The sequence below is a fragment of the Castor canadensis genome, chromosome 8, assembly GCF_047511655.1.
Source record: "Castor canadensis chromosome 8, mCasCan1.hap1v2, whole genome shotgun sequence".
NCBI classification, from domain to species: Eukaryota; Metazoa; Chordata; class Mammalia; order Rodentia; family Castoridae; genus Castor; species Castor canadensis.
The window spans coordinates 47,250,617-47,263,924 of record NC_133393.1 but is presented as its reverse complement, the minus strand read 5'-3'; the positions used below and the strand labels follow the sequence as shown (position 1 = coordinate 47,263,924).

Sequence of the window (13,308 nt, the reverse complement as noted above, 5' to 3'; positions counted from 1 at the left end):
AGTTTATAGATTCACTGGAGGATTAGAGTAGATAAATCAAAAGTCTAATTAATCTATACTATATGTATGTGTATATACATATATATATGTATATACACAATTATATATATATACAATTGGTTCCAGGGGTAAAGACAAGTAGATAGTACCAAAATATAGAGTGACATTTAGATATTCCTTTATTTTTTGCACAGTGAGAACGGATCCCTCTGTTTGAGTAAGCCTGGATGTTAAAACAAAATCCATCTGTGAACTACTTTCCCATGGGAAAATCCTGTGATAGTGTCACAGGATGGTCACAGCATTTGGTCAGCTTGCTTTACTTTTTATGGCTTTTAGCAAGAGAGATACCAGAGATACCATTCATCTGCATTCTATCACTACAAGTTAGATTACATTATCTAGCATTTTATGTAATGGGATCTTACATCCAACCTCATTATTTTGAGATTCATCTGTATTGTTGCACATACCAAAGGGTTCATTTATTTTTAATTGCTACCACTATACCACAATTTATCCATGTGACAAAAAACTGGGTGCTTCCAACTTTGAACTATTATATAATAAATAATAATAAATCTTTGTGTAAACATGTTTTCTTTTCACTTGAGTCAATATGCAGTGGTGGAATGGCTGAATCAAATAGTTGTATATGTTTAACTTAAGAAGCTGCCAAAATGTTTTCCAAAGCAGTTGGTCCGTATTATATAATTTTTCATTGAATCCTTCCTGACAGTTGGTATGGTAAGCCTTCATAATTGCAGGCATACTAATAGGTGTTTAGTGAATATTAATTGTGCTTTTAATTTGCATTGAGATGTTGAGCGTCTTTTCAAGTGCTTATTTGCCACTCAAATCTTCCTTCCTTCTTTCTGTTTTTACAGTCTTGCTCAGACTGTAAAAGCTCACTATTTGTGAGCTTCAAACTCACAATCCTCCTACCTCAGCTTCCTGAGTGTTGGGATACAGGTACATACTATCACACTCAGCTTGTCACCCATATTTCTTCTCGGTGAATTATCTGTTCAAGTTTTTGTGCATTTGTATTGGTTGTCTGCTTTCATGCTATTGAACCATGAGAGTTCTTCATATCGGAATAAAAGTAGTTTATCAAATGTATATGATTTGCAAATATGTTCTATCCATTCTTTTAATGTCACAACAGGATTTTTTGAAGAGAAGTTTTTAATTCTGATAAAGTCAGATTTATCAAAATTCCTTGTATGGATCAGGCTTTTCTTCTTCTTTGTGGTATTGGAGATTTAATTCAGGGCCTCAAGATTGCTTGCAAGCACTGGACCACTTCAGCCACACCCCCTCAGTCCTAGATCATGCTTTTAGGGACTTGTCTAGGAAGTTGTTGCCTACTTAAGGTCATTGAAATGTTGTCATATCTATTCTTCTAGAAGTGTTGCAGTATTAGTGTTTATACTTAGGTCTGTTACACATTTTGAGTTAATTTATGTGTGGTACATGGTGTGAATGAGTTAACTTTTTTTGAAAATGAAAAGCTAGTTATTTCAAGCATCATTTGTTAGAAAGACTACCCTTTTTCCACTTCACTGCTTTTATACCTTTACAAAAATCATTTGTAGACTGGAGGTGTGGCTCAAGTGGTAGAGCACCTGCTAGCAAGCTCAAAGCCCAGAGTGTAAACTCCAGTCCCACCAAAAAAAAGAAATTAACTTTTTTTTTTTTTTTTTTGCAGCACTGTCATTTGAATCAGGGTCTTATGCTTTCTAGGCAGGCACTCAGAAATTAAATTTTGCTGGGCACCACAGGCAAAATGGACTAGAGGTGTGGCTCAAGTGGTAGAGTGTCTGCTTTGCAAGTGCAAAGCCCTGAGTTCAAACTCCAGTCCCATCAAAAAATAAAATAAAATCATTTGTATATGTGTGGGTTTATAACTGGACTCTACATTCTGCTTCATTGATCTTGTTTTTTTTTCTTATATAAATGCCACAAAGTTTTTATTATTATTGCTTCATAAAAAGTCTTACAATCAGTTTTGCCCTCCCACTGTGTCTTTCTTTCTCAGAGTTCTTTTGGTGTATTCTTTCAATTTCCATATGAATCATCTCATCAATTAAAAAAAAAAACTGCTCAGCCGGTGGCTCCTACCTGTAATCCCAGCTACAAGGGGAAGCACAAATATGAGTATCATAGTCCAGGACAGTTCAGGCATAAAGTGATACCCTATCTCAAAATTAACCAAAGCAAAAGGGGCTGGCAGATTGGTTCAAAGTGGGAGACTGCCTGTCTAGCAAGTGCAAAGTCTTCAGTCCAAACCTCAGTACCACAAAAAACAAAACAAAACCATCTGGAGCACTGAGTGTAGTGGCTCTTACCTGTGATCCCAGCTACTTGATTGGCAGAGATTGGGAGGACTGAGCTTCAAGGCCAGCCCAAGCAAAAAGTCAGCAAGACTGCCATGTCAACAAACAAGCCAGGTGTGACAGTGCACACTTGTGATTCATCACACCTGTGATGCAAGAGACCTAAGTAAGAAGATCTCAGTGAGTGGCCTGCCCCAGGTAAAAGGTGAGACCCTATCTGGAACAATAATTGAAGCAAAAAAATACTGTGGGTGTGGCTCAAGTGCTAGAAGAACACTTGCCTAACAAGTGCAAGAGGCCTGAATTCAAACCCCACAACTGCCAAAAAAATAAAAATAGAACAGTTGGAGTAAAGCAATATGGCCTTGATATTGATCAATATTTTGATATTTCATGAACTGATGATTATGGAGCATTGGCAGAGGAGGAATCTAGTGTTAATTCTCTTGAGTATACAACATTCTCACTCTCCTTATACATTTAAAACTTGCCCACATTAATCTGAAAAAAATGAAAAATCATTATTCATTCTGAAAAACAAAAACAAACTTTCAAAGCTACCCATGCCCACATTTTCTTCTTCTTTTTTTGGTTGTACCAGGATTTGAACTCAGGGCCCACACTTGCTAGGCGGTGCTCTACCCCCAGCCCAATACCACATTCACCTTGTGGCGAAGCAGTCCTACAGAGAACTTTCAAGGTTGGAGAGCTGTAATTTCCATGTGTAGACTCCAGGGACGGGAAATTGTGGAGGGAGAGGAGGAAGCATGTTAGAAGGGAGGATAATGAATCGGAGGAAAAGCACAGTATCTAGAAACATGAGTTTTGGCGTGTTTGAGGCTGCACCTCATTATGATGAGAAGGCTCATCCAGCACTTGAGCTGAATATGAACATGCATCACTTGATGTGCACTTAAGGGCTTTTGGAGGGATGTGGTACTAGAGTTTGAACTCAGGGCTTCTTGCTAGGTAATTCCTCCACCACTTGAGCACCACCAGGACTGGAGGTGTGGCTGAAGTGGTAGAGTACCTGCCTTGCAAGCTTGAGTCCTGAGTTCAAAACCCCAGTCCCACTAAAAAAAAAATTGAGCACCGCCAACCACCAACCCTCATTTAATAACGTTTTATGGATAAGTTCTTTTTTTTTAGACAGGGCCTAGCTATGCAGCCCAGGCTGGCCTCAAACTCATGATCCTCTTGCCTCAATCTCCTAACTCTGGGATTACAGGTGTGAACCACCATGCCTGACTTACAAATAAATGGTAAGCAATGCAAAATTATTTTACTTAAATACTATTATCATCTCTAAAATTTGTTAATGCTTCATACTAATTCCTTCATCATTTCTTAAAATTAAAAAGAGCTCAGAGAGTGGAAAATGAAAATCTGGCTGTCTGAGTCTGTTCAAGTAGTCCAGACATGGAGCATACCAGCAACATCAATGAAGAATGGTGAGAGTTTATGAAACTACACATTTCTCCTTTTTTTTCTCTCTAGGAGTCAGAGAAAAAGAACTTAAAAGCCAGAGAATGATATAAAATATTAGCAAATAGTCACAAAATAAAAAGTTAAGTTTTATCAACTTACTATGCAATCTGAGAATGAGATATTTCAAGCCTTTGGTCAGCACATTTGATAATTTCTTCGTATGATGTTACCTTGAGTAAAACAAGCCAAATTAGTATTTAATAAATTCTAGTATTTTTATTTAATTGAAGTTCTTTTTTTTTTTTTTTTTTTTTTTTTTTTTCATTTTTCTTTTATTATTCATGTGTGCATACAAGGCTTGGTTCATTTCTCCCCCCTGCCCCCACCCCCTCCCTTACCACCCACTCCGCTCCCTCCCGCTCCCCCCCTCAATACCCAGCAGAAACTATTTTGCCCTTATCTCTAATTTTGTTGTAGAGAGAGTATAAGCAATAATAGGAAGGAACAAGGGGTTTTGCTGGTTGAGATAAGGATAGCTATACAGGGCATTGACTCACATTGATTTCCTGTGTGTGGGTGTTACCTTCTAGGTTAATTCTTTTTGATCTAACCTTTTCTCTAGTTCCTGGTCCCCTTTTCCTATTGGCCTCAGTTGCTTTAAGGTATCTGCTTTAGTTTCTCTGCGTTAAGGGCAACAAATGCTAGCTAGTTTTTTAGGTGTCTTACCTATCCTCACCCCTCCCTTGTGTGCTCTCGCTTTTATCATGTGCTCATAGTCCAATCCCCTTGTTGTGTTTGCCCTTGATCTAATGTCCACATATGAGGGAGAACATACGATTTTTGGTCTTTTGAGCCAGGCTAACCTCACTCAGAATGATGTTCTCCAATTCCATCCATTTACCAGCGAATGATAACATTTCGTTCTTCTTCATGGCTGCATAAAATTCCATTGTGTATAGATACCACATTTTCTTAATCCATTCGTCAGTGGTGGGACATCTTGGCTGTTTCCATAACTTGGCTATTGTGAATAGTGCCGCAATAAACATGGATGTGCAGGTGCCTCTGGAGTAACAGTCTTTTGGGTATATCCCCAAGAGTGGTATTGCTGGATCAAATGGTAGATCGATGTCCATCTTTTTAAGTAGCCTCCAAATTTTTTTCCAGAGTGGTTGTACTAGTCTACATTCCCACCAACAGTGTAAAAGGGTTCCTTTTTCCCCGCATCCTCGCCAACACCTGTTGTTGGTGGTGTTGCTGATGATGGCTATTCTAACAGGGGTGAGGTGGAATCTTAGTGTGGTTTTAATTTGCATTTCCTTTATTGCTAGAGATGGTGAGCATTTTTTCATGTGTTTTCTGGCCATTTGAATTTCTTCTTTTGAGAAAGTTCTGTTTAGTTCACATGCCCATTTCTTTATTGGTTCATTAGTTTTGGGAGAATTTAGTTTTTTAAGTTCCCTGTATATTCTGGTTATCAGTCCTTTGTCTGATGTATAATTGGCAAATATTTTCTCCCACTCTGTGGGTGTTCTCTTCAGTTTAGAGACCATTTCTTTTGATGAACAGAAGCTTTTTAGTTTTATGAGGTCCCATTTATCTATGCTATCTCTTAGTTGCTGTGCTGCTGGGGTTTCATTGAGAAAGTTTTTACCTATACCTACTAACTCCAGAGTATTTCCTACTCTTTCTTAATTGAAGTTCTATTATTTAACTACAATCAACAAAAATTTTACAACAAATAAAACACTCTCCTTATATTTTAAGGTTATGACTATGCATAACAATAGAATTATAACATGCCTATTCATCACACAGAAAAAGTAAAGTGCCAAAAAATGGACAACTCTAGTGAGTCGCTAAAACCCAGTTGTCTTCCACACAGTGGTACATGTATCAACTAAGGATTGTAGTCTATGTGGCTAAAGTTAATGCAGTTTTAAAAGAGAAAACTACAACACTAATTTGGCAGGATTACCCTGAAAGTGAAGGAATAAAACTAAGACTTTACATTGCCTACAGCAGAATGAGTAGTCACACACAATGCTCTTTGTTAGCTTCCAGGCAAAAGAACTGATTGGGGCATTTTAAATGCCATTATGAAGTAAAAAGTTTACCTCTGATTCTTTTCAGCTCCAGAATTATGTTATTTTAATATTGGCATAGTTTTCAAAAGGCATTTTTTTTCTGTAAGAAAATCTGTACCTTATTTATTAAGCTGCCTACATGTCTTTGATACTTGTCATTCTCTTCAATGAGTCTCTGGCAGTGGTCTTCTTTTGACTCTAGAAGACTTCCCAATTTTGTAATCTGTGGAGAAACAAAGGAACCTAGAAACTACCATGCATGCTGTGGGGCATAAAGAACAAACGAGGCCAGAAGCTGTACTTCAGTCCAATAGTCTCTCAAACTGAGTTGTCCCACAGGTGAATCATGAGTTGCTTATGAGCCTGAATAGAACAGATGACCATGAATTATAATGGAGCTTTATCCTTCCTCATATTTTGTACTATGAAATAGCATTGTAAATAACTAAACACCTGTTAGTGCATATAACTATTTATCAGCCCCCAGTTTTCTCTACTTTCTTCCTGTACAATCAGTGCACAGACATATCTGACTCTCTCTGAAGTAAAGCATGATGTTGTGCTTGATGGTGCATGTGCAAGTCTGAGAGGCATTCACCCCAGAATAAATGACAATAAATGACTTCCAGTTTTTCGGTTTTTTAGTAAGATTTGGCTTAATGTGGTTCATGTTCTGGTCTATGGTTCTTTTTCTGTTTTGTTTTTAAGCAAGAAAACAATGAAAATTAAAAATTGTGCCTAGTGCTGATGGCTCACAGATGTAATCCTAGCTACTTGGGAGGCTGAGACCAGGAGAACTGTGGTTCAAGGCCAATCTGGGCAAAAAAGTTTCCAAGACCCCCATCTCAATCTGTAATAGCTGGGCACAGTGGTGCATACCTGCATTCCAAGCTACTTGGGAGGCTGAGATTGGGAGGATCGCAGTTTCAGGTCATCCAAGGGAAAAAAGTTTCCAAGACCCCATCTCAATGGTTAAAAACATCGGGGGCACATGCCTATCATCTCAGCGATGGGGGATTGCAATCCAGGCTGGCCTGGGCCAAAAAACTAAGACCCTATCTCCAAATAATCAGAGCAAAAAGGACTGGGGCTATGGCTGAAGTGTTAGAGCACCTACCTAGAGAGCATGAAGCTCTGAGTTCAAATGACAGTACCTCAAAAAATTAACTAAAAAAGTTGTTTCTAGCTCAGGGGTACAGCACTTTCCTAGTATGTGCAAGGTCCTGGATTCAATCCCCATACCATGCAAAAAAATAAAACTGTGTTTCTAAAAGTGGCACCTAGGATTATCAGGAAAGTTTATTCTCAAGTTCCCATAGAAGTTTCTTTAATTTTCAAAGCAGTAATAAAAGAAAAACTACAGAAGTTTTCCCATTCATTTAATGACTTTCAATGTTGCAATATTTTAAATATACATGTGTCTGTAACGAAGTACTCTACAAGATGCAGTGGTAAAGCAAAATTGCTGCAGAAATTACAGCTTGCTTGCTTCCTTCCTCTTTTTTTTCTTTCCTTTTCTTTTTTCCTTCCTCTCTCTTCTTTCCTTCCTTCCTCCTTCTTTAATTATACATATTTATGCATTACAGTGTGACAATTTGATACATACACAATCTGTAATGACAAAAATCAAGGTAGTTAGGATTTTTCATCTTCTCAGACCTTTTCTTTTTAAATTTATTAGTATATAATAGTTGTACAGGGGAATTCACTATGACACATATTTGTTTACAATATATCTTTGTGTTGTTGTTTTTGTTTTTCTCAGAACTGGGGTTTGAACCCAGGTCCTCTACCACTTGAGCCACTCCACCAGCCCTTTTTTGTGTTGGGCATTTTCTTTTTTTTTTTTTTTTTTGGTGGTGGTACTGGGGTTTGAACTCAGGGCCTCACACTTGCTAGGCAGGTGCTCTACCACTTGAGCCATTCCACCAGCCCTGTGTTGTGTATTTTCGTGCTCAGGCTGGCTTAGAACCTCAATCTATTTGACCTCTGCCTCCTGAGTAGCTAGGATTACAGGCATGGGTCTCTGGCATCCAGTTAAATGTATTTTTCTTATATTCTCTGCTTTTATCTTCTCATGCCACTTGAGGTAGACTATGAGAGTTATTTCCCAATCATGGGTATTGTACACAACTATTATGGCAGCATATGCAATAATATAAATATACTTTATCCATGATGAAAAACAGCATGTATTTTTGGTTTCTGCATTTTGGAGAGGGTGATACTGGGGTTTGAACCCAGGGCCTCATGCTTGCCACTTTAGTCAGGCCCCCAGCCCTTTTTTGCTTTAGTTAATTTTTTGGATAGGATCTCATGCTTTTTGCCAAGGACTGGCCTTGCACTACAATCTTTCTACCTATGCTTCCCACACACCTGGGATTACAGATAGTATACACCAGTATGCATACTAGCTTGGTTATTGAGATGGGGTCTTGCTAACCTTTTCCCTGGGCTGGCCTCAAACCACAATCCTAGTGATACCTGCTTCCCAAGCAACTGGGATTACAGGCATGGACCACGACACTTGGTAAGCAAATTTCTTGAAGGTTGATAATTTCTTAAACTTGCTAATAAAATACTGTGGGTATGAAGATGGTAACAAAGCAACAAAAGGTCTTTCTTACCAAGAAATCAAGCTCCTCATTTAGATTGTGGTACTTATCCAGTTTGGCTGCCAGTAAGACAGGTACATCTCTGACATTCTTGGCTTCATTTGAATCAAAATCTGTGACCTAAGATTAGATACATTTGTGCTCATTTTCAATACTGATAGCTCCCTTATAACATTTGACAGTAGATACTTTATTGATTCAAAGATCAAAGAAATGATTTGAGTGATGTGTGACCCAAATCACAGTAGTACAAAGGACTAAAGAGTACTTAGAACTAAAAGGACTTCAATAAATTTACCAAGAGCATAAACATCTGAAATTGTATTTTTGTATGTTAAAGACAATACATAACAAACGTTAGACTCACCTCAAACATGTGATCTTGAAATGCTTTTTCATTAGCAATTAATTCTCTAAGCATTGTAATTCTGTCTTTATGCTTCAGTAGCTAAGGAAAATAAAAGCATGTTGTATTTAAGAGAAGAGGAAATAAAATTACATTCTATAAAATTTAAGATAAAATTATCAAGCCAAACAGTCCAATCTCTGGTCTCCAAAAGGCACAGTTTTTTTATAGCTCTCCTGAGGAAAAGAACTCCCACAGCAGGCCTGGGTGCTATGCTTAGCAAGGCCTGCTAGCAAGTCTTCTTGGACCTGGGATTGTAGGAGGGCTCCCATCATCCCCTGCTATGCATGGCTCACTGTGCCCAACCTATTTGTTCAATGCATGTGGTTTAAACTGAGCACTTGCTTTCTCAGGCCAGAACTGTGGTATGTGCTACATAGAGGACTCCTAGGTGAACAGCCCTGGATCTCAATGAGTTTCTCTGGTAGACAATGCTTCCTACCTGTGGTCACAACTCTCTGTAGAGGGGATGAAGTCCTTAACAAATCATCAAACCTGGAGTGGTCTTGCGGGGCTCATGCTAATATTCAGCTGTTATTATACTCATGTTATTTTATTTATTTATTTATTTTGCTGTGCTAGGAATCAACCCTATGTCTACCACTCAGCTACATACCTAGCCTAAAATTCTTTTTTTCTTTTCTTTCTTTTGGCAGTATTGAGATTTGAACTCAGGGCCTTGTGCTTGCTAGAAAGATGCTCTACCTCTTGAGCCACTCCTTCAGCCCTTTTTTGTGTTGGATATTTTCAAGATAGGGTCTGGCGAACTATTTGCCCAGGCTGCCCTTGAATCGTGATCCTCCTGATCTCTGCCTCCTGCGTAGCTATGATTATAGGTGTGAGCCACTGGTACCCACCTCTAAAATTCTTCTTTAAGGAAAATAAAAAGCCAGGTTGAGGTGTAGCCCAACACCCCTCCCAAAATAAGCCAATTTTGTTGAGATGTAATTCATAATTACATCTTATTTGTTCCTTTTGCATAACAGATTTTAATGTTTGATATTCAAACTCTCCAAATACCAGTGAGATAGTGTGCTACACAAAATATTTCTGAGTTTTTATTATGAAATATTTCCAATATTTAAAAAAATAGAGGCTGGCGGAATGGTTCAAGTGGTAGAACACCTGCCTAGCAAGTGAAAGGCCCTAAGATCAAACCCCGGTACCACCAAAAATAAAAAATATAGACAAGAAAACTTTAGTAAGCCCCCATTTAAGTAACAGTCAGCTCTAGCAATTAACAGATAATGGTTCTCTCTTCCAGCCTTAGAAGATACCAAAAGGAAAGAAGGCCAAGAGGAAGAAGGTGCCCCAGTGTATGCTGTTGTGAAGAAGCAGGACACAAAGAAAGTAGTATCTGCCACTTGAGAGAAGGTCTAAAAATTTTGGTACTGGACAGGACATCTGGTCTGAAAGGAATCTCACCCACTTTGTCAAATGGCTCCACTACATCTGGTTGCAGAGGCAAAGGACTAATGCTCTATAAGTGCCTGAAGTTGCCTCATGAGATTCATCAGTTCACTTAGCCTTGCATCATCAAACAATTACCCAGCTGCTCAAGCTGGCCCTCAAGTACAGACACCTCAGGAGAAGCAGAGGCCATTGGCCAGGCTGAGAAGAAGGCTGCTGACAAAGGGATATACCCGCTAAAAGACTACCCATTGTTTGAGCGGTGGTTAATACTGTCACCACCTTGGTGACTACACATGACATGTAATCCATTGAGCTGGTTGTCTTCCTGCTTGTCCTGTGTGACAGGATGGTGGTCCCCTACTGCATCCAGTGGACTCTCAGACTGGACATCTAGCCCATAGAAATGCATGTATCACTGTTGCCTTCACACAGATTAGCTGGGAAGACAGAGCTATTCTGGCTAAACTAGTGGAAGCCATCAGGACCAACTACAAAGACAGATATGATCAGATCTGTCTTCAATGGTGAGGCAATATCCTGTATCCAAAAATCTGTGGCTGTCATTGTGGAGCTAGAAAAGATAAGGGCTAAAGAGCTCATCACTAACCTGGGTTAAATGTACACTGTTGAGTTTTCTATACTAAAAATAATAAAAACTGTCCACACACACACACACACGCACACACACAAAACAACTAATGGTCAACCTTGTATCATTTAAATCCCCAATCACTGTCTTCTCATTTCCTCCCCTTCCTTCCCCCTTCACTGAACCAAACTGCAGATACCATGTCATGCCATTTGTCAGTATTTCAGAAATTACACAGAAATTAACCAAAGGAAATTCTATTTTTGTAACATCCTCATTCAGGTTTATGTTTGAAGGGGTGGGTTATAGAAGAGGCCAGAGTTCTTGTGGATGGCTATGCTTATTCCTTGATGCTTTTATCTACAGGCTAACTAGAAAACAAGAGATTCCCCAGAATACCTGCAACATCTTTTCTATCCACATCAGTTCAGAGAAGCAGTCCAAAATTAATCTTGTTAGTATCCAAGATTCTAGACTTCAGTATTTTATTCCCTTGGCCAGATAAAGTTGTCATATCTGTATTTCTCTCAGATGAAAAATGGCACAATTTAACATCCTGTTATCACCTTTCCTATTTAATTTGATCTCTTAATTTTATCCTCATCTCTACATCACATCAAAAAGAGTAATTAAATAAGCTTTAGGGTGGTAGAGTGGTTCAAGTGGTAGGGTGCCTGTCTAGCAAGCCTGAGGCCCTGAGTTCAGTTTCCTGTACTGCCAGAAAGAGAGACAGAGAGAGAGAAGGAAGAGGGAAGAAGGGAGGGAGGGAAAGAAGGAGAGGGAGGGGGAGAGAGAAGAAAAGTTCACTATGAAGATTAATCTTAATTGTCAACTTGATTAGATTGAGAAATGCCTAGGAGAGCAGTAAAGCACATCTCTACAGGTGTATGTGAGGGCATTTCCAGAGATGATTAGCTCACGAGGGCTCTAATCTAATGAATGGATTAATCCATTGATGGATTTATCATATGAAGGCATTATTAAGAGATTATAAAAGAAAGATCAGAGGTGGAGCCTATTTGGAGGATGTCACTCCCTAGTGACCTTCTTCTATGTCCTGGAGAGGCTATATCTTGCCCTAGTCCTTCCTGTATTCTCCTCCCTTTCTTTCTGGCTGCCATGAGGTAAGCAGCCTCTTCATCCACATGCTCCCATTGCCATAATATTCTACCTCACCATGGGCCCAGAAACACAAGTGACAATGGACTGAACCCTCTGAAACTGTGAGCCAAAATAAATAGTTCCTCCCTTTAAGTTGTTTATGACAGATATTTGGCCACACTGTTACAGGAATTTATGCTCTTACTGTTCTTCTGAGAAATAAAATTATTTGTCCTCAATGCTTCTATTATTCCAAGATTATGTGCCATGCAAAAGTGAAAAAATAGTCATACCATTTCTTTAGAATGTATATGAGAATTTCCAACATAAATGTAAATTATAAAATGACCCAAATATTGGAAATATACCTACTTAGCAAGGGGCATAGTAAAGCAAATCTGGTTCCCCAAAACAATTCTTAAATGAATCCAAGTTGTAGGAGTGACTTCTCTGTCACACTTTATATATTTAAACTAAATTGATACAATTTTTAGAATAAAGAATATAGTACCTCTTTATCTAAATCTTTCTTCCTAAGCTGAAAACTCTTCAATTTTTGCAGCATTATGTCACTAGCTTTTTCACTTTCTTTGAAATGTTCAGCATCGCAATTGGTGATGTCCTAAGAGCAACAGTTTGAGAAGTTAGATTAAAAGATTTTCCATAAAGCTAAAATGCAAATGAAACAATCTCCCCTCTGAAATAAGTGGCCAAACCGAAGGAGAAAAAGTCGTATTGAACTCCATTCTTTAAATACCCTCGACATCTCCTAAAGATGTCAAGAAAAGATCTCATATGGATTCACATGTTAAAGAAAGATCTCATATAGATTCACGCTTGTACATAAGTTGTTATTGGGACAGATTAGTTTAACTGTCAAGATGATAATACCCACATATAATAACTATGCATGCGTATGAATTCACATGTAGCCTAGTCATTTACAAATCCAAATTTTGGAAAAACTGCTATATATGACACCAGAATAATTAGACATCCTCAAGACTACTAAAACTCTAGCTATTTCAAATGTACCAGAATGAAGTAAATTATACCAATATAACCTGGCGGTCAAAACTGCAAGGGCTTACATTTGAGTTGTCACTTAACCATATATGAGACTTTGGACAAGAAGCCTAACTATTCTAAGGTTTGCTTTTCTTTCTTGAGTTAAATAAAAAAGCTTAATAAGATAAAGAATGGGTTAAGGACTGAATGAGCTAATTCATAAATATCAGGGACAATAGATGTAAATGCCTCCAAGGATAGGTCAGGAATTAAGAAAATGCTTGCTGAGACCATCATGATCTTAACTCTTTATTAGCAACTA

General features: G+C 38.4%; 1 protein-coding gene and 1 pseudogene across 10 annotated transcripts in view; one reads left to right on the top strand and one right to left on the bottom strand.

Annotated features, from left to right (window-relative positions):
- The window catches only part of Cage1 (cancer antigen 1), a 40,399-nt gene that overhangs the window by 9,877 nt on the left and 17,214 nt on the right, over nt 1-13,308 (bottom strand). For 7 of the 10 annotated variants that reach the window (XM_074082939.1, XM_074082938.1, XM_074082933.1 and 4 more), the window contains 5 exons: nt 12,490-12,600; nt 8,837-8,917; nt 8,482-8,589; nt 5,973-6,077; nt 3,927-3,997 (listed from right to left, as the gene is read on the bottom strand). In XM_074082939.1, coding sequence (XP_073939040.1) covers nt 3,927-3,997; nt 5,973-6,077; nt 8,482-8,589; nt 8,837-8,917; nt 12,490-12,600 — 476 coding nt within the window. The other 3 variants (XM_074082935.1, XM_074082941.1, XM_074082940.1) reach the window with 3 other exon arrangements.
- Nucleotides 9,868-10,904, top strand: LOC141425601 (large ribosomal subunit protein eL8 pseudogene; annotated as a pseudogene).